Below are 20873 nucleotides of genomic sequence, written 5' to 3'. Positions count from 1 at the left end.
ACTTGATGGGAACAACCCAAATAAATGATGAAGTCAGGAGCCATTTTCTGTATCTGCTGCTGGTTTTTATTTAAAATCACAATGCCAAAAATGTCTTGTAAACCACAGTGCTATTGGATTCTCTATTCCGATTGGTCATAAGGTGTTGATTTATTTTCTATAACAGCAGATCATCTGGGTTTATGGAATTATAGATTATTATAGAATGAATACCCATTTCATTATTTCCATGAGTTGGATGTTCACAAGCAATTTCCAAAAAGCTTAAATATGTTCAGAATATAATGTATAGACTTGCATTATCAAAGTCTACAAGAATATGAGTGTGTAAGTATCTGCAGACGTGCATTGCCTCTTACTAAACTGCACTAAAGCAATGCTGAATAAATTACACAAGCATGAAATAATTCTAAAAATCTATGGCAAGATTTTGTCATTTATCAGTCAGACTTGTCTCCATCTACTGATTACCTTCTTGATTTACAACAAAAGATGATGGGAAGATGCCACTCTTCCCATTGCACTCGCCCTCGAGCCATTCTTCATTGACTGAATTGGAAAATAAACACGATCGTGAACGAAATTTCTTGATTCTTGATTTCTCAACATATAGCCAATCTTAATTTCTTACCTTTAGACAGGATAGTGATGACATCTCCTGCAGCAAACTCCAGATCTTCAGGTGTGCATGCCTCATAAGCATACAGAGCCACCATCTTTTCCTGTGTTGTAGTTTTATTCTAAAACAAAGAGAGAGGTACACTATATAGAGTATGTGGGCACCTGACCATCACACCCATATGCGAGTCTTCTTTAAACCGTTATCTTGAATGAAGTGAAGTGAAGTGACGTGACGTACGGCTAAGTACGGTGACTCATACTCAGAACTTGTTCTCTGCTTTTAACCCATCCAAAGTGCACACACACACAGCAGTGAACACACACACCATGAACACACGCCCGGAGCAGTGGGCAGCCATTTATGCTGCGGCGCCCGGGGAGCAGTTGGGGGGATTCGGTGCCTTGCTCAAGGGCACCTCAGTCGTGGCCGGCCCGAGACTCGAACCCACAACCTTAGGGTTAGGAGTCAGACCCTCTAACCATTAGGCCACGACTTCCCAAGTAACTGAATCTGTATGCTGTATTAAATTACAATTTGCCTCTTGTAAAGCCTGTTTCATCATGATGATGTCCTTATGCACAAAGCACGAAGACATGGTTTGTGACGGTTTATGTTGAAGAACTGGAGTTTTCTGCACAGATCCCTGACCTCAACACCACCCACCAGGCCAACACCATTGATATGAACTAGAAAACTGACTGCACCCCAAACCTCCTCACCCTACATCAGTGTCTGATCTCACTAATGCTTTTGTCGCTGAATAAACACAAATCTCCACAGTCACACTTTAAAAATGGAATGGAAAGCCTTCTCATAAGTGAGAAACTTATTATAATAGTAAAGGTGAGCCTAAATCTGGAATGGGATGTTCAGCTGTACACAAACATTGGCCATATACTGTATTACATATCTACTGTACATTTACCATCTAATTATAAGCTAATTCTAACTGAAGGGCTCAGAAATGAAAGTAGGGGCTGCAATACACACAGTGATGTTATTGAAATGGGAAGTAGAATTGCTGTTAAATTAAAGCTGTTAAAACTGCTCACTGGGATTTGTTTTTGTAGCTTGAAAAATGAAATTCAAATATAATGGCACAAAACCAAGTGAAACAAGATAATATGCTGCTGCTTAAGATATGATTATTAAATAAAATGTTCTATGGAGATGCTGAAATTGTCACCTACTCTTAATGCATTTGTTTTACATACACATATAAAATTATCCTGTGTCTAAAATAGCGTATCAGGAATAGTGATTTTAAAATCATGGCTCGAAATGTGGTTCACAGATAATGCATGGCTGTTATTGATGAATGTAGTCTGAGTTTAACTGCTGTTATATCAATGACCAGTAGTTTTCATACAGCTGAAGGTGTAGTGATGTTCCTATTTGTAATAGTTTCCTGGACATTATTAAATATGTTTGGATTGAAATGGATGAATGACATATGATAGCATTAACAATGGTATGTCTTAATATAGGTAAAATAAATTTATGACATTAAATAGAAACATAGTTAAAAAAAAATAAAAATAAACAAAAAGTGTTGTTTTATGTAGACTTGATGGTTAAGATGTAGGAGAATTTGACTTGTGGTACCTCAGAGGCTGAGCACCAGAGCGTGAGGCGATTGTTGCTCACGCAGGTCCACATCACCTCCATCTCTGACTCGTCAATGGTCACTTTCTCAGTAGATCCAGGCTTAAAATAGCTTGCAGGAAATTGACATTGAAGAACGACACTTTAAGCAGTGATACTATCCATGTAACTTTTCTCTTATTGCATAACACTGTCACTTAGATACTTAGATCGTTTATATCCTGATCAGTAGAGCATGGTTTTATATTTCAGAGAGATACCTCAGAGTGAGTGTAGATTCAGGTCGCTTGAGTTTATTGCTGATAATCTTGAGGAAGGCTTTATATGGCTGTCCTGGTGCAACGCGGACGCATATGGTGAACAGGAAGTGCACTTTCACAATGCATTTTGAGAAATCATCAGCTTTAATCTAGCAGGAGTAGATCATTGTGAATTAGTAAATGAATCTAATTCATTGTTGAAAAGGTGCATTATGACTAGTGAGAAATAAATACACAAGGTTTGTGAGTGTGGATGTTTGTGTGGATGTGGTATATGGTACCTCTTTTGTGGTGGCCTCCTGACCTGCTTTACTCACAGGTTTACTGGGTGCTACTCTTCTCGGCGGAGCGGGTATGTCTTCATTGCTACTGGATGGTGCAACCTACAGAGTAGAGAGATCTTTCTTTTACACTAGAATAGACGCAAGGTTAGAATACAATCTGGATGCATCAATACTTGAAAACCTGAACTGGAACACATAATTTTGATTCTATATGCAATTAGAATCTATGCTATTTGATTAACATTATAGAGTTATTACTTGGTTATAACTTTCATGATTTAAAATTCTGTGGAGAAAATCAAATCAAATAGACCGAATAAAATTACAGTGCTTCACATTACATCAGCATTGAGAATATCTTTTATTTCAGTTGAGTGTTTCTAAAGACTCTAAAGACTGTTTATATAGTTGTGCTTTCCTTGGGTTTTATATTTTTTTAACAATGTCTAGGCCTTTATATCATTTCTTTAGGCACACGTCTAAAAAGAGCACTTTACCTGCACCATTTTGGAGGCCACCGTAATATCCAGTGGCTCCAGGAAATTGTAGGGAACCAAACCTCTCTGCAACCAAGAAAGTAGTTTCAGTGGACAAATAATACATGCACTTCACTTACACATATAGTACATATAAATCTTACAAGTATGTCATCGTCACCTAGATTTTAATCCATATACTGATTAGAACTAGATGTTAGACAGGGGGTCTGTGGTGTAACAAACAGTGTATTCTACTGAATACACATTGTATTATTTAAAGCCAATTTAAATACTTTATTTCATGAAAGGAAAGGAAAATTCATGATTTAAAGATGATGAATCTGATGAATCTTTTAGCAAGAGGAGAGAAAAGAATCTCTATAGAAATAGGGGCTATACAATGCATTGGAATTCATTTGAATGTGCCTACGGCTGATGTTTTGGAAAAATAGATTCAAACATTGATTCATACAGTAAGTGTGTTCATTTTGGGCAGCATTTTTTAGGAAATAATTTCAGCAGGCTGACACTACTAATTTCCCTGAAGGCTGTGTTGAAGGGTGTTTTTTTAAGTCACCGACTACAAAATAAATCATGCGTTTTGGGCTGAGTGTAAACCGCACACAGGCACACACAACTCACCCTTTCGTTGAAAATAACAGACGCCCAGTTGTCAGTCCCTCTCTTAAGAACGAAGACGATGTTGCCAGGTAACACAGCCAGTTCTTCTGTGGTCTCAGGGATGAACTCGTACAAAACTGTGTGAGGTTCACCTTCAAGAGCTCTGAGGATCAGAGGTACAAAAACTATAAATAATTCTCCAAAGTTCAGAGGATGGCCTACTGTTTAAACGGTACTTGTAGAAGGTTTACCTCAGTACTTCTGGTAGCTTGGGTTTAGCTGGCGCATCTTCAACCTTTGCAAAATAAATGAAAACTATTAAATATTAAATCAGTGTGCATTAAATTTGATACCATATACAACATCCACAGACATTAACGTGCTCTGTGAAGTTAAAATAAATCACTAAATAATCTGAACTGAATACAGTCGTCATGAAGGTGTGTACTTGGTCTGCAGCAATGTTTAGGTAAGTGGTATGTGTCAAAGGAACATCCAGGTGAATTCCAGAACCCATGGTTTCTCAGCAGAACACCCAGTTTTTCAACAATGTTATCCAACACCCTGTGGAATCCCATGCCATGAGGATGTGACCGTGACATTAGTTCATACTAAAGTGCTCTGTGAGGATATGTTTACTGTATGTTTGTCCTGTTCGCTTTATTTTCTATTTTTTTGGTTAAAAGTAACTTGAAGAGTTCACTTACACCTGGTATACAGACAAACAAAATGTTTGCAGACTTTAAAATGGGGCCTGTAATGAAGAGCAGGGGAATGTATTCTGACTCACTTGAGGCTGAAGAGGAGCAAAACCTGAGAAACTATCAGCAGGAACCACAGAAGATATAACCTGTGTGGACAAAGCATCCATAAAATGTTTGTTTTGTTCTAACTGTTAACATTGATTTATTATGACTGGCAATCTCTGACATGATGATGGTTAGATACCTTGGCCTTTCCAAGATAGTCCTTTTTCTCCAGTTCTGCCACATAGTGCTTATTGGGTTTGAACAACAGCTCCGGTCGAATCACCACCAAAGGAAAGAGCTTCTGCTTCTGCATGCATGAAACAGTTTTATTTTTATTTGTTTTTTTATTGGTGTTAAACAATATATTCACATCACTTTTCACATTTGTGTGTAGTATAATGTGCTTTTGTGTTTTTTAACTGACCAAAATGGATTCCAGAGCCTTATCGACGTGGCTTAACTTGGAGTCTATACGGAGGTTAAGAGCAGAAAGCAGCTTTTCCTGAGCATTCTCCCATTTCCCCATCTGTGCATAGACAAGTCCAATATTGTGCAGCACCTAAATGGGCAAAACCAATAAAATACTGTGAACTAATACTGGAAAGCACAGTCATCTTTTTACAGAACCATGACAATCTGCTTATACATAAATGAGTAGGGTTTAATTTAAGTATTCCTTTGGAGTATGTCAGGGTCATCGCTTGCATAATTTTTCTGGCTCTTTTATCTGAACCAGCTTATGAGTTTAGTAGAACATCTTAACATCATACAGCTGAGCAGTTAAGGGCTAATCCTATCTCAACAAACTAGCTTTCAAAACAAATCATCACAAAACATTTCCTTTTTTTTAGATTCCTGCATTATACATAATTTATAGCAGAGTTTCATTAAAATGCGAGGACAATGTTGTCTAAACATGCTTATGTTTAGACATATCCTTTTTAGCTGTAAATATATATTCTTTTGAACAAAAGAATATCTATTTATGCCCGTCTGTATTACACATTTCATGTACAATTTGGAGGAATCTGCTGTAACCATTCTGGCTTTTCTTTCTCCTACAGTTTTCCTTTCAAAATCATATCTGACAGGTAAATCTACCAGTGTACATATCTGCAAGAAAAGTATAAAACCATCAACACACACCTCACAAGCATAAAGTTTATAAATCATTCCAAGAGGTTTGTAGTCTATTAGGTGATTCCCTCTTAGCTCCTTAAAACATTGCTGGAAATCCATCAGTGACTCTTCAAACCTTAAAAGACATTCAGATGTTTAGAGGATCTTGTTAATGTAGTAAACATATGAAGGCAGAGATAAAAAGGAAGGGTTTTACAACTCATTTCCTGATTTAAAATGTCGAAAGACATTACAGTACAATTCCCCTTTTATTACAACAGACTTATGTCCTTTTATTTGCATAAACCGAATACAGTTGTCATCGACAATTAGCAGTCTCACCTTTCTTTTTTATAGAATGTAATTCCCCGCTGAAAAAAAGCAACAGCCAGATGCTGATCTTTGCCGATGCTGCTGTCAAATGCCTTCAAAAGAGAGAAGTTTCCACAAAACACACTGAAAACTTTTACTTCCTTTTTTCCCCCAGTTAGGTATTGTAGAATTGAATACAATATTCAGTATGACACCAATATAATACCAATACTATAAAGTATAGTCACTTTTATCTCACTCATCATCACATGAGTATGATGACTCAATAACTCACTCAATGATAGAAGTACTTTTACCTTTTCAGCAGCATCCAGGTCATTATTGTTCAGATGGAGGCATCCGATGTTGAAGTTGATTTTTGATGTTTTCTCTTCAATGCCCAGGAAGATCCTGAGACCAGAGTCTATGTCCTTTTTCTCCACACAAGCCACTGCTTCATCCCACTGACGCAAAGTGCTCACGAAGGTCATGTTGCCGAAGGTGCAGCTGAAAACGTACTGAAAACCATTCTTCCCTTTTTAATCATCTGATGAAAATGTGAAACAGGACAACCCCCAGTCTGTCAGAGAGGAAGTGACTTTGTCTAGTCACCATAGTGACTACAGAAAAATGAGATGTTTAATAAAGATATGTTATGAGATGTTTAATAAAGATAATAATCTTTATATTATTCTTTATAATAACCTTTTGTTCTATGTTTATGTTCTGTAAAGCTTCTTTGAGACAATGTCAACTGTAAAAAAGCACCATACAAATACATTTGAACTGAATTGAATTGAATGTTTACTGGGTTTTCGAGTAAGTATGGTTTTTTTATTTTATTTATTTATTTATTTTACTGCATGTAAGTGTCTCAGTTTTAAAAGTCATAAGAAAAAAAGGCTATGAGAATTAGATACCTTCATCAGTTCACAGGGCCTAGAGCACCCTGAGTAATTTTGGTTGACACACCTGTTTTATTTCAGCACAGTTTCAAAGGAGTACAGAGTAAAGGGAAAGCAGCCACCAAAAAAGTGGTTATGGGAATGCCAAGAGTCTGCAATTCTGTTTTTATTGGAAAATGTACAAAATTGGTATAAAGAGATTGTAATGCAACAGCATAGAAAGACAAATCATACAATTATGTGCTTCCAGTTTTGTTATTGGCCCCATATGGGTGATGGCCAGGTGTCAGTCTGTATCTATCTGTCTATATCTATATATCTGTCTGCCTGTCTATATCTATCTATCTATCTATCTATCTATCTATCTATCTATATCTATCTATCTATATCTATCTATCTATATCTATATCTATCTATCTATCTATCTATCTAGTTAAATCGGAATAGGTATTAATATAAATCTGTATTAACATACTAACGCACAGTACCTCAAAGCAATGTGATCCGTTAATACTCAATAGTATATCTATTATACTATATCGATATTGTGAGCCAGTGTACATAGTATCGTGTGTAACATATCGTATCGTACACAATGATATGTGGGTCGAGGTATTGACTTTCTGCTCGGTCCAATCAGGTTGCACGGGGATGGTTGCCTGGGTAACGTCATGGAGTAGCTGGGAAGAGGAAATGGCCTCTGCAGAGCTCGGATCTCTATGGTCAGGGATACATGGCATTTCCTGTCAGTGTAAACACACAAGTCGAGCTGACATGGCTTCACTGCAAGACCATGACCGTGTTTAAGTAAACAAAGGAAGCTTTTTCTCCATGAAGGAGCCACTTTGGGTGCTGATGAATGTGGCGGTGGGTTTGTTAGCGAGCTAACATGGAGCTCGGCTCTATGCTGTACAACAGTTTAAAAGATGTAACATGGAGCACAACAACTCTGCCTCTGGACCGCCTGGTGAGCGCATACAAACTGCCCCAGATTGTAAAACTGGACAGCGGTAAGTTTTCATTTCTTAAAATAAAAAATAAAAATCGTTATTTTGACCATATTTATGTTTTTTTTTTTTTTTAATCATGTTTGTGCTCGAGCGTAAACCTCAGTGTGGCGCGCGCGTGGGTGGCAGTTTACTCGGGTGGAATTCCAACAATTAGCCAGGCAGCTAGCGTTAGCATTAGCCTGCTAGCTAGCGAAGCTATTGTTTTTCTTTTTTTAAAAAACTTTATTTTATTTTTTTTACATTGCCGGTTTCCAGCTAATAAGGTGTATTTTAGGTGATAGAACATCCTAGGTTTAAGGCTAACGTACTACGTGGTTTGTTTCTGCCACACAATCAGCTTGTTATGGTTCTGTAAAATAAAAGTATTCCTAAAACACGCCTGCAGTGAGGTAGCTGCTTAGCTGGGAATGGGATCAAACTGAACGCAGTTGTTCCGTTCGCTCTGCAGCAGCTAAACCAAGTCCAGGACGTGTGCGAGCTGGTTATCTAGACTTGTTATCTAGCTGTATGTAAACAGTTAAGTACAACAATGACACTTAATCCTCTCTCTCTGCTTCGCTGATGTCCTTCATATGTACGACTTTGTTTGCTAGCTAATCAATCACAGAACCTAAAAAGCTTCTGTAGTCTTTTTTTTGGTTAGGAAACGGTGACTATGATTCAGTTTACAAAGCACAGTGTTTGTTTTATTTATTTATTTTTTAATCAATTGACTCTTACCCCGTTGTCTGCACTGCAATGTAACTTCTGTTCACACACATTTGCATGTAATAGGACTTGGGTGACATGGAATTTTGGACATAACTCCCACAACAGCAAACACACTGGCTTATTCTCTTACGTGGACACACACACAAACACACACAGAGAGTTTAATCATTAGCAAGGACCTCAGACTAGCTCGTCAGTGGCACCTCACTGTCCTTGACATATTTAGGCTTTGCTGAAATCAGAGAGCATGTAGAATTTGTTTTGGATTTGAATTAATGTTATAATGTTTTTAATTACGTTCTTAAATCAGGGATTTAGCTTTTAATATAATACATTGAGCTGATACGCAGAACTGAATGCTGCTTATTAAAGAATAATTATGGATGGTTCCACATATGGGGTGAGAAAGATTTGCATTTCCCTTGTTTTTGACTCAGGGATATTTTTCATGCAATCTACACTTACATTTATAGCATTTAGCAGACGCCTTTATCCAGAGCGACTTACATTTTTATACAACTGAGCAATTGAGGGTTAAGGGCCTTGCTCAGTGGCCCCAGCACTGGCAGCTTGGTGGACATAGGAATTGAACTCACAACCTTCTGATTGGGAGCCCAACACCTTAACCACTAGGCTACATACATAAAAAACATAAAGCACTTTAGAAATAAAACAACTCACAGATCCAGGGTTTCAGTCCTAAATTCTCTAAAGTTTCTGTTCATATTCTGAATTCTCCCATGTTGGTTTCCACACACCTGTATAAAACATACCAGAATGTGGCTTGGATAAGATAAATGTAACACTTCCTGTGTGTTTGTGTGCGTGTGGTTCCCTGCAATGGGTTAGCATCATGTCCAGGGTTTATTATCTGACCAGGATAAAGCAGTTACTTAAGGCAGTTAAGGGAGTGAGTGAATCCACCATCAATAATTTAGGATAAATAAAGTTATTTTCTATTCAGTTATGATCAAAAAGGGCTTTTCTAATAGCATTGAAAAATCTCTGCCCTGTAGTGTGTGAAATACGAAAAGGAAATAAATGATGAATAAGCCTACGTAAAGATCCGTTTACATGTAAAAAGTAGAATCATGATGTGTCTAAGAATCGATTCTTTTTTCCATCCCTACTGATATGCTAATGTAATAAAGCCTGCATAGTTCTTTGTTAGTGTTTGTGTGATATACTGCCAAGTACCTTTTTATGCAAAGATAATGCTTTCAAATGTACTTCACATTCTCTGTTCTTGGTAAATTCCAGTGCAGATACGGTAGTGTCCCATTTCCATGTTGATGTAGATAAAGTGATAGGCCTGTCATTCTCTCCAGGGGAATCAGTGGAAGGGCTAAGAGAAAACGACTACCTCTTGATTCATTCGTGTCGACAGTGGACGACGATCACCGCCCATAGCCTGGAGGAGGGCCATTATGTCATTGGGCCGAAAATCGAGATCCCGGTCCATTATGAGGGTGAGGCTACACTGTACTGTGCTTTTTTTTTTTTTGCTCTTGTTCTTTCTGTCTGTGACTCTTGACTGTGTAATCCATTTAGCCGTGGAACAAATTGCGAAATGTGTGGTGTAATATTCACAGAGTGAAGAAAAAAATAAATGATATGAAAAAGAAGTAAATGAGGAACCGGACAAGCAGGTTTTTCTACCCAGACTGCAACGTTGGCCATCAGTTTTCTGCTGGCAGGCAATTATCTAATTGCACTCGCTGTATTGGTGTGATTCTTCTGAGAAGGATGTTAAACCACTTAAATGCCAAGGAAAGACATTTAATGACTGATGATGTATTCAAGTGTCTATTAATTCTGTAATATATATCTGTATATAATTAAATGTGGAAAATAGTGCAAAAAAATGAAATGTGGTTTAATATTTAGTGATATTAACTCTTGTTAACAGCCCCAAGTAATGCTGTGTAACTACACAAAAACACAACGAGTTTACAAAAAGGGTAAAGTGCTCATGTGTCCGATCGTTTATCATATGCCCTGTTTGTAAGGTGGCAGTGTTAGTGTATCTTTTTTTTTTTTTTTTTGGATTTTTGGCAAAAAAAAAAGGAACATTGGTTGAATCTTCAATCTGTCTGATCGAAATAGTAACTAAAGATTCAGTTTATTCTTCAGTTTATTCTTATCTTCACATAGTCAATATTAATACGATAGCAGCAATCGAGAAGCTACTTGCTCCATAACTTCTACAAGTCTAGAAGACTTGGCAGTGGAAATTTTAAACAATCAAGGACTACTTTAGAAACCTATTGATCTGTTACTGTTTCTAGGAGGCCGTATTTCTTATTCAAAGAAATGTGTTTATTGGGCAGGTCAATTCAAACTGCTGGAGCAGGACCGGGATATTAAGGAGCCGGTGCAGTATTTCAATAGTGTGGAGGAAGTGGCCAAAGCTTTTCCTGAACGGGTTTATGTCATGGAAGAAATAACTTTCAATGTTAAGGTATGTGGGTTTTTTTTTCCATTTCCTGTCTTTAATATAGAGATTTTACCTACATAATTCTATTAATTTGTTTGTTTTCATTTCTAGTAGCTCGATTTCTAATCTATGCTGTCATTAGCCATGCCAAAAAACATGGAATACTGTTCCCTATTTTTTTTCCTATTAAATGCATAATGTAATCTTTTTTGTGTTCTGTTAATCTCCAACCTTGACTGGCAGCATTCTAACAACTTAGCCATTTGCCCATTGAAACTGAAACAAACTGTTCATTGTCCTCATGACTGAATTCACAAAGCCATCGCCTTGTCCAGACTGCAAAGTCCCTTTTTTTTCTTAGAGTGAAAGGTTATATTTGTGTTGTCTCTGGTTGGAGCTTACTTTCTGCTGACAGAAAAAATATTTTGAATGCCTATGTTGATGTAGATGATGTTTGAAAGGAAAACCGGTGTCCAGTTGCTAAAGCTAGCATGTCCCCCACAGGTGGCATCCGGAGAATGCAATGAGGATACAGAGGTGTACAACATCACACTGAACACCGGTGACGAGTTAACACTTATGGGCCAAGCAGAGATCCTGTATGCAAAAACGCCAAGAGAGAAATCACGACTCAACACCATCTTCAGACGCATTGGCAAGCTTAACTCGATAACTCGTCCAGGGCGGGGCAAGATGCCATGCCTGATCTGTATGAACCACCGCACTAACGAGAGTGTGAGTCTGCCATTCCAATGCCGTGGCCGCTTTAGCACATGCTCACCATTGGAGCTGCAGATGCAAGAAGGTGAGCACAGTATCCGTGCCATAGTGGAGAAGACACGGCTGCCCGTCAACGTGACTGTGCCCGCGTGTCCACCACGCAACCCGCATGACCTGCACCCAATCCGAGAGGGGCACCGCTACAAGCTTGTTAATGTGCGTACCAAGACTGTGGTGGTGTGCTGTGCACTCCGCCCAAACGCTGTGCTGCCTGTACACTTTCCCTTGCATATTACCACGGCGATGCCTCGCTTACTGGTACCGGAAGGCTTGCTGCATGGCGAGGCATGGCTTGAAAGCGTAGTTCATCGCTGGTTTGCGTACTGCCAGGAACAGTTTGATATTGACAATTACTCAAGAGCAGTGCGTGATGTGAGGGCCGACTGGCCCGAGGACACCAAGAGTCCCAAGAAAGGCACCAGTGGAACAGGATGTGCATTCGGGACTGGAAATGGAGATGGTACCAATGGCTGCCCTGCCCACCTGCCAAGCTCGCTTAGCTCAGCCCGAGATGAGCTCACACAGTCATTCCACCGACTATCCGTCTGTGTCTACGGGAACAATCTGCATGGCAACAGTGAGGTGAACCTGCAGGGCTGCGTTAGCCTATACGGGGAGTTTGTGCCTCCAGAAGCATCAGATGTGGATTATCCACTTCCAGAGCTACTAGACAGTTCATCTGGTCCTTGCAAAGTGGATCTGCCATACGAGGAACTGTGGCTGGACCACACACAGACAAGCAGTCCTGTACACGAGCATAACGAGGCTGTTCGAGGAAACGTTAGCGTCTCCAGCTGCCTGCCTAGCCTGCCATACTCCAGTGTGGTCTCTACAAGTGCTGCCTTCCTCAGTGCTGATATCAGTCTACCTCCACCCCCTGTGCCTCCAAAATCTGAAGCTGTGAGTTGTTGTTTTTTTTTTTTTTTAATATAAATAAAATGAAGGTCATGTAATAGTAAATATACAGTACAGTAGGCATGTGACAAAATTGTTCAGTCATGCTTTCTGTTTTATAAAAAAATATTTATATGGGACACCATTTCTCTCTAAATGTTAGGTGCACATAAGCAAGGATATACTAGTGCCCAGTGCCTTAGAAAAATACACATGCTGATATTTTATCATTTAAAGTGTCAAAATTACAACTTTTGCAGGTCAATAAGAAAATAACAACAGGTATGTAGCCAATTATGCCTTACATGTACACTGCAGGATGTTGGTTTGAGTAAGGAAGAAAAAAACCTAATGTGTATACAGCTCATTTAAATGAAATAAATAAATAAATAAATCTACAACCACTAAAATTCTGTATAATGTTTATCCCAACAGGTAAAACATCTCACACTGAAAGCAACAGTGTCCTGACTCGTTTTATACCGCAACTTTAAAATAATTCATTTGTTTATACTGATCGAAAATGACGAATTCCATTTATTATTAGGCTTAAATTCTGTTACCACCCACCATACAAGTCCCTGTGAAAGAGCAGCTACTATTGAAATGCTCAAGTATTAGAGCGATCAGATAAGAATAAACCCGTGAAGTGCGTATAGCCCTCTGCTTAAAGCAGGTAGTTACAGTTGCTGTGTTCTGCTGTGTGCATCAGTGTCACTAATTACCTGGTAAAGCAAGTAATAAAACTCTTCAGTTTTTAGCTCTGGGGAACAGGCAAATGAGCTATTTTCTGCCAATTATAAGTAGAATTGTTTTCAAAATCTATTAATTCATGTTGTAATATTTAGTGTGCAGAGGTTGAAGAAGCAATAAAACTCAACAGGCTGCAATATGAAAAAAATTATTTATTTATCATAAAAATATGTCCAAAATTCAACTGGAACAAAGTTATCCAATCGCTAGGTGATTGAGAGGTTGGGAGCCAAAGAGAGTGTAATTATCCTTACTCTCTGCCAGGAGTGAGAGTAACACTGTCCCTCTATCTTGGTCACAACACTAAAGACACTAGTTGGTCAGGACCTCTTCATGCGTCTCAGAGGAAGCACATGCAAGACTTCACCCATCCTGGGAAAGCTGTCATGTGGAGAGAGTTGGCTAGTGGGTGAGAACTGGTGAATGACCAATAATAAATGAACAGCAAATTAAAAAATCGGGCCAGCCATGACTGAGGTGCCCTTGAGCAAGGCACCAAACCCCCCAACTGCTCCCTGGGCGCCGCAGAATAAATGGCTGCCCACTGCTCGGTGTGTGTGTGTGTTCACTGCTGTGTGTGTGCACTTTGGATGGGTTAAACGCAGAGAACAAATTCTGATTCCTTTTACCACTAAAATGCTTAGCTTAATAATTGGGAGACATTTTATTTTACTGTTGATATGACTTGATAATTAACCCTGACCGCCACAGGTGAAGGAGGAGTGTCGGTTGTTAAACGCTCCACCAATTCCGCCAAGGAGTTCCAAACAAACATCCCTGAGCTCCGGCAGCATCCCTGTGCCAAAACCACCCACAAAGCCACGGCAGCCAGACACTCGTTCCCCAAGCCCAACGCTGTCCTACTACTCTTCTGGTCTTCACAACATGTGAGTACTGATCACCAATTGCCTGCCTCACAAGAAAGTTTTTTTTAGTGTTTACTATTCAAACTTTTTGATACTCATTATTGTAGAGGCGGAGAGAGTGAGTCCTCAAAAGAGATGGAGGAGCAGAACCATGCATGTTACCCATGCAACTGGATTCGAACAGATGGCAACAAAACCAACAAACCTCCCCCCTGCCACAGCCCCTCCACTGACACGGCGCACTCCCGTCTCTCCTGGCCAAATGACTTCTGTGGGCCTGATTTTCACAAAACCGAGGACTTCTCTTCAGTGCATTGCCGTAGTTACTCCAGCTACCCAAGGAAAAGGACCCCTGGCACCCCTAAGACTTTTTCCTCTGGCCTCTTTGACTTTGACAGTGGAGGGAGGAGCACCGCAGCCACGAAGGCTCAACAGCCTGCCCAGTTTTGTACTAAATCAACAAGTTATACCCTGGAAATGTACAAAGACAAACCTATTGAAGAATGTGACACTAAACAAAGCAGATCCTGCCCTATCTTGCCACCAAGAACCCCAAAAACAAGCGATTCAAAGAAAGAAAAGGAATGTGCATCCACAAATGTCGCAGGAGTTGACACTACACGTCAGTCGGACAGAGTGAACCAGGGAACTGCAATGTCCTGTCCTCCTTCTAAAGGGATACAATGGCAGCCACCAAACAACCTCTCAGGCCTTTCCATTGAAGAGGTGTCCAAGTCACTACGTTTCATTGGGATGTCGGAGGATGTGGTCGGGTTGTTTGTTCGAGAGAAAATTGATGGAAATTTGCTCTTGCAGCTAACAGAAGAGATTCTGTCAGAGGACTTTAAGTTAAGCAAACTACAAGTGAAAAAACTCATGCAATTTATTGGTGGCTGGAGGCCCAAAATGTAAGCTCGAACAAAATACATTCAATGCTCTGCGTAACACTAAAGCCTTCAGTATTGCGTTCGACTGTTTTGTATCTATATGCTATGCACAGTCTGAAGCCTTGTAATGATTTTACTGGTTTGTAGAATATATACATGATATGAACATAGGGTGCTTTTGTGTATTAACTTCCTGTGTCTCCACCTGTACCCTTGTCTCTATGTAATCTCTTTGTGACCTTATGGTACCTGCAAAACACACTTAATATTTTGCTCAAACCCAAAGCCTTTGAGAAACATGAATATAATTTGATCAAAACCAGTCATGGCTTTAGACTTCTTGGATGAACAATTTTCGAAATGCTGACCTCGATGAGTATCTGAGTGAAGGCAAAGTGACATACACAACTAACATTAAGGTCAGGAACTATATGGATTTTATATAGATATATGCATTATGCAAGATTTAATGAATGACTGTGCAAACCATAAATAAAACAGTGAAATAAATCTGGTGAACATCATCTTCCCTGTTTGGGAACCAATCTGGACAGCTTAGGTATCATTTAGTATTTGTACAAAAGTGTTTTCTAAACATTACGTTTATATGTGGAGATAGTGGCAATTGATTTTGAAACCTAAAAACCCAAGTAGTTCAGTAAAGTTACCCAACATGCAAATGCACTGTTTTAATACACTTCTGATTAAAACATTGGGAATGAGGACTTGCTTGGGGAAGATGAGTCAGACCCCTTCAGTGCTGATTAGTGTGTTAATGAGTTTTGGCATTTATATGCATGTTGCTAACCACATGCTCTTTCCACTCACACATACACCGTGACTCTCCAGAAACATACCACATTGCATAATGCAATAATGTACCTACATAACATCAACAAAAAATGTTGCTGTGGTTGCAGGATGCAAGCTATTAAACGTGAATCAATTAAAAGTCTCAGGAGCTGAACAAATCAGCATAGAATCTCCAAACTATCATCATAAAAACAGCAGAATTCAAACAATGAAAGAACAGAAACATTCAAAGTGCTTGAGGAGTCAATCACTGAAAAGCCGGTCTGATGTCCACTCATCTTTCCTGCTGCTCATCTCTTTGTGTTGCTATCAGGGTTTTTTTTTTTGGCTCTTTCTTAGTGCATGTTGTTGACAATACTGGAATCTTTGCCAGTGCCATCACTAGGTTTACCTTCTGCTCTCACACTAGCATCTTTGTGTTAACTAATAACCAACCTTTTGTGTGTGCTACATATGCATGTGTCAAATAATTAACATGCTTTATGTTTCCTAGTAGTAAAATGTTTAGTTGCTGATTACTGAACTTCAGACAGTTACTTCAAATATTTTTTTTTCCAATGGCATCTATTTATGAGATACCATTTAGGAAGACAGTTTGGCTAGAAAGCACTTAAAATCAATTGCAGCCGCTATAAATTTGTAAAATCGCAGGTGAATTTCAGGACCAAAGCAGGATTTTTTTTTTGCATTTAAACACAATTTATACACAGTGCTATGTGGGTGTGGAGTTGATAACAAAACTCTCGAATTAAAAACAAAAAGCATTTCTGCAGCTCAATCCTTCCCAACATACACACAGGCCAGTTATTATATCTGAACACAAGAGTGCACTCACAGGAAACAGTCTGACAGATTCATCTAGAACTCAAGTAGAACAGATTTATATTGACACTATATGTACAGCTCATTACATCCAGGGTTCCCAACCTGCAAAGGTCCTGCCAAGTATATTAGGATCAGTTGCCTGATCGATAAGACAGTCCACCTGCTCTTCCACACTCAGCTCTCTCTCCCCAAGCCGGGCACGGATGTTGTGTTCCTCGGTTCCTCTAACCACAGCCAGCATGCCTTTAAACGAGGTGTCCTTCTCGAAGCCAAGACGCAGCTCCTCACTGATGGAGAAAATTTCAGTTATAACTACAATAACTCATAATTGTATTTTATGTTTTAGCAATAACATTCAGATGCAATCAGAACAACAGTCCTACCAAGCTCGTTTTGCTTTTTTTTTAATTTTTTTTATCATTATTGTTGAGTGCAAAAGTTTGCACCCCCTTTTACTTCAAAACCAAGATATCTGAAATGAGTGGTTTCAGTTTTTCCCCTAGTTACTTTTCATACAAACCTCAGGGTGTTCAGTATCAGAATACAATTACATTTTCCCCACTGTGGGTAGGCTGCTATAAGAAGTTATAAAAGCTACCGTTATTGGATTTATGGCCTGAATTTGTATACAAGTTTAAAGTTGACTGGAAAGTTGAATTGTAGGAGAAGTCTGGGATGTGAAGTGTCTGTGATTTCCACTGAAATCGGATTAGTTTTGCATACAAACGGTAAACAGCTAAATCCAGTTTACTGAAACACTATCCTAAGTGCCTGTAGAAAGTGCTGGAATGGCACCTGGCTTACCTCGTTATAACCGAGGGATTGGTTCCCTCTAGCTTCTTGCGAGCGAAGCTGATCTTTTGTAGTGGGTACCAGTTGATCTCTTTGGTGTCTACACTCCCAGTCCAGGTGCCTCCTTTCTTAAGCTGCTTTATTGCAAAGTTCTAAAGCAATAAGGAGAAAAATACATTTAAACCTGGAAATTTATAAAAGATGATGGACAACTGACGACACAGCTGCTGCTATGAAACACGCATAGAATGTATTGAACATTCACAAGTATAAAAGTAAATGTTATTGGTAATATTTTGTCTGAATTTATCACTTGTTGGAGCATTTAATACAAAGGACCATAGTAATGAAAAATTCATCAAACGCAAATTCACCAGTGTGTCTGAGGGTCAGTGTTCACCATATACACATTTTTATATACGCTTCCACTCAAATCATCATACCTTCCAGTCGAGAGAAGGCTCTTTGACAAACACATCCATGGTGGCAAGGAGGAGGTCAGGCTCGTCCCTGAAGGCTCTAAGTGAGTGCACCATCACACTGCGGATCAGGCCAGACTCTGCCATGGGCTTCATCAGACTTACAAACTGACGTGTAAGCCGGAAGGGCATCAGCTCTGGAACTGGTAGAAACTGAAAAAAAATTAAACAGCAGGTTTCAGCGCCACCTAATACAGTGTGTAAGGAAACGTTAGTAATTCATATAGGAAGATAAAAAGAAAAAAAAAAAAAGTAAAAATGACACGCAAACCTGAGTAGCTGATCCAAAAGCATGGCCAAAATCAATGCCAATCATGCCACCGGTTTCAGTATTGATCATGAAGTTGGAGAGGTGACGGTCTCCGATACCCAGCACCCAGTGACTGATGCAGAGCAGCGCGTGAGAGCTGGCAAAGTGTGAGCGCAGTGAAAGGAAGGCCTCAGGCGTCATACTCATGTTCACAAAGGCTCGCCTAGATGGGACCAAAACAATAAATTAGACATTAAAATTTAAACATATTATGCAACACATTCACCTCCAAAGCTTGTACAAACATGTAGGAAATTAGCTTTCTCTGCTCAGCACAATAGCCATCATTACCAAGCCACCCCAGTACCCAGTATATTAATAAGACTAGCGAGGTCTTTGCGCTGTTTCGGGCTGAGATCCACTTTCTAATAATTTTCCACACAATATGTCACACAGTAACTCGAGAGTAATGGAACGGTCTACTGATAGTAATACTTAATAATGAGTAGCATACCTCAGCAGATCTTCTGGTACACTCTGCTCCAACCGTTTAAAGTTATTTACAGTGTCTTTGCGATTGGCCTTCCTGTAGCACAATGACGTCACAGTTATGTGCACTAGGTCTTTCCAGTTTCAGCAGACAGTAAGACTCATTGGGACATTACGGCACCACAGCAGGAGTAAATCAAAGTAAGAGGAAAAGAACAATAACATACTTGTATGTCTCAACGTATCGTCTAATTCCCTCAGTCTTCCCAGCAACTTTACTTAGCCAAGAGTCGTAAATTTGATGGGGCCTAAAACAAAACAAATGTGTGCAAAATGCCTTACAAAGGAATCAACTTTGAAAGATTTCAGATTGTCTGTCAAAGGAAAAAAAAAGTTGATTTATGCCCTTTGTAGTGATAGTGAATAAAGGAAAGTCACGGAAATGTGAAATAAAGTGAATTGGAAGCTAATAAGTGTAGCAGTAGATATATCACTGCATGTTAATAAAACTAAATAGTTTTTTGTGAGAAGAACCAACAAATGCCATTCATAGTCAAGTCAATGACATGCCATCAATAGAAAGCATACATAGCTGTGTTCCTCTGCTCTTTTTCAGTTGTTTTACTAGCCAGGAAGTCTTTCAGTGTACAGGTATTTTCCATCCACTCGATCAGACCAATTCTGCAGACAAAAAAAAACCAAACATGATGTTACCAGTCAACTGACATGAGCACACAATCATCAAACAGTATAAAGGAGGACTGAAATAACTCTTAAACATCAGAATCTTTGCCATAATAATGAAATAACTAAGCTGTCTTCTCCTAGTGTGATGCACATATAGTGAGCTTCTTATATATTTTAAACTGGAAGAAGGTCCAGAAACAGATCCCCTACCTGCTGGTTATTGGAACGACCTGGTAGGTACGAAGCGTCAGGCTGCGTTGTGAACATGCTGTGTCCTGACTGAGAAGGATGTTCATGACACCAAAGAGCTGCTCAATACGCTGGTCCTGCCGCAGGTCCTCTCCCCCCTTCACCAAGAATGGGTGGTCCCTTTCATCGTTGCCTCGCACGATGAGACGTTTCGGACGGCGAATGGAAGTCATAACCTTTACCTTGAGTCACACATGCAGTCAAAATAAACATTGCTTAACTGCCTTGCATCAACCGCACCCTTTAAATATATGCCATAAATGAGTACCAGTGGATAAATCAGGGCCAGCTGATATAAATGAGCTATTCAGAATAAACAACATAACAAATATTCATCTAGAACACCATCCACAAGTACATACCCTCTCATCAAACCCGGTAATCTTCGCATGGTACTCAGGTAGAGGCTTGGACTTTCCATCATACTGTCCTAAAGTGGGGAAGTGAATTAGTCTTGAATCTGCTTGAGACATTTTCTGAAGTAATGTGTTATCTGAGCAGTTGATTTTTTCCTAACCTGGGACCTCCAGCTCATTCCTGTGTGTGTCTGCACTGAAGTTACTGAGCCAGGGTGAGTACTCCTTCAGGTTCCCTGGCTCCTTCTGGAAGCCTCTCATTGACATCACCAGGTCGTCCACGGCCCTGAGATAATCCTTATCTTTACGCTTCTCAAACACCTTGGAGCCGCCTGAGCCAAAAAACTTCTCCACATCTTTGGAGAATTTCTTTTAGAAACACAAAGAGTAAATACAGGTTTTACATTGTACAGTTACTTATTCAGTAAAATTATGAAGATGATATTAGCTTCATGTGCTATAACTGAGAACCTGGCTGAATTTTTTCCGGAAGGATCCGATGCCTGGGGCTTTGGGGTTGCAGAGTGAGGTGGACATTTCTTCATACAGTGACCTCATCTTTGCCTTGTTCATGGTGGGTTTCTCCAACTGACTCTTAACCTCATCCCACCAATCCTGTCAAAAAAAAAATAATTTTTT

At 39.4% G+C, this 20873-nt stretch overlaps 3 protein-coding genes across 4 annotated transcripts in view; 1 reads left to right on the top strand and 2 right to left on the bottom strand.

Annotated features, from left to right (window-relative positions):
* Window positions 1-43: 43 nt before the first annotated feature.
* Window positions 44-6587, bottom strand: ncf2 (neutrophil cytosolic factor 2). The gene is made up of 14 exons (XM_060874138.1): window positions 6369-6587; window positions 6082-6164; window positions 5767-5875; window positions 5045-5179; window positions 4820-4927; window positions 4662-4721; window positions 4123-4166; window positions 3893-4034; window positions 3269-3334; window positions 2769-2870; window positions 2488-2636; window positions 2228-2339; window positions 632-740; window positions 44-549 (listed from the first exon to the last, which is right to left on the bottom strand). Exons 1-14 carry the CDS (start codon window positions 6540-6542, stop codon window positions 461-463), a joined length of 1482 nt encoding a protein of 493 aa, XP_060730121.1. The 5' UTR covers window positions 6543-6587; the 3' UTR covers window positions 44-460.
* Window positions 6588-7617: 1030 nt separating this feature from the next.
* garem (GRB2 associated, regulator of MAPK1) lies at window positions 7618-15460 on the top strand. Its single transcript, XM_060874104.1, has 6 exons — window positions 7618-7966; window positions 10006-10146; window positions 11008-11138; window positions 11619-12794; window positions 14253-14428; window positions 14515-15460. The coding sequence occupies exons 1-6, from the start codon at window positions 7846-7848 to the stop codon at window positions 15317-15319; spliced, it is 2550 nt and encodes an 849-aa protein (XP_060730087.1). The 5' UTR covers window positions 7618-7845; the 3' UTR covers window positions 15320-15460.
* Window positions 15273-20873, bottom strand: part of prkdc (protein kinase, DNA-activated, catalytic subunit) — a 40713-nt gene continuing 35112 nt past the window's right edge. For both annotated transcript variants that reach the window (XM_060874069.1, XM_060874070.1), the window contains exons 76-86: window positions 20706-20849; window positions 20396-20603; window positions 20241-20308; window positions 19840-20060; window positions 19531-19623; window positions 19170-19250; window positions 18968-19039; window positions 18475-18676; window positions 18168-18356; window positions 17737-17876; window positions 15273-17219 (exon numbers count right to left, since the gene is read on the bottom strand). In XM_060874069.1, the coding sequence (XP_060730052.1) occupies window positions 17015-17219; window positions 17737-17876; window positions 18168-18356; window positions 18475-18676; window positions 18968-19039; window positions 19170-19250; window positions 19531-19623; window positions 19840-20060; window positions 20241-20308; window positions 20396-20603; window positions 20706-20849 (1623 nt within the window). In that variant the 3' untranslated portion in view covers window positions 15273-17014. The remainder of the gene's footprint in view (window positions 17220-17736; window positions 17877-18167; window positions 18357-18474; window positions 18677-18967; window positions 19040-19169; window positions 19251-19530; window positions 19624-19839; window positions 20061-20240; window positions 20309-20395; window positions 20604-20705; window positions 20850-20873) is intronic.

The sequence above is a fragment of the Tachysurus vachellii genome, chromosome 7, assembly GCF_030014155.1.
Source record: "Tachysurus vachellii isolate PV-2020 chromosome 7, HZAU_Pvac_v1, whole genome shotgun sequence".
Lineage (NCBI taxonomy): Eukaryota > Metazoa > Chordata > Actinopteri > Siluriformes > Bagridae > Tachysurus > Tachysurus vachellii.
The sequence above is the reverse complement of the archived record's forward strand: the minus strand, read 5'-3'. Positions and strand labels throughout refer to the sequence as shown.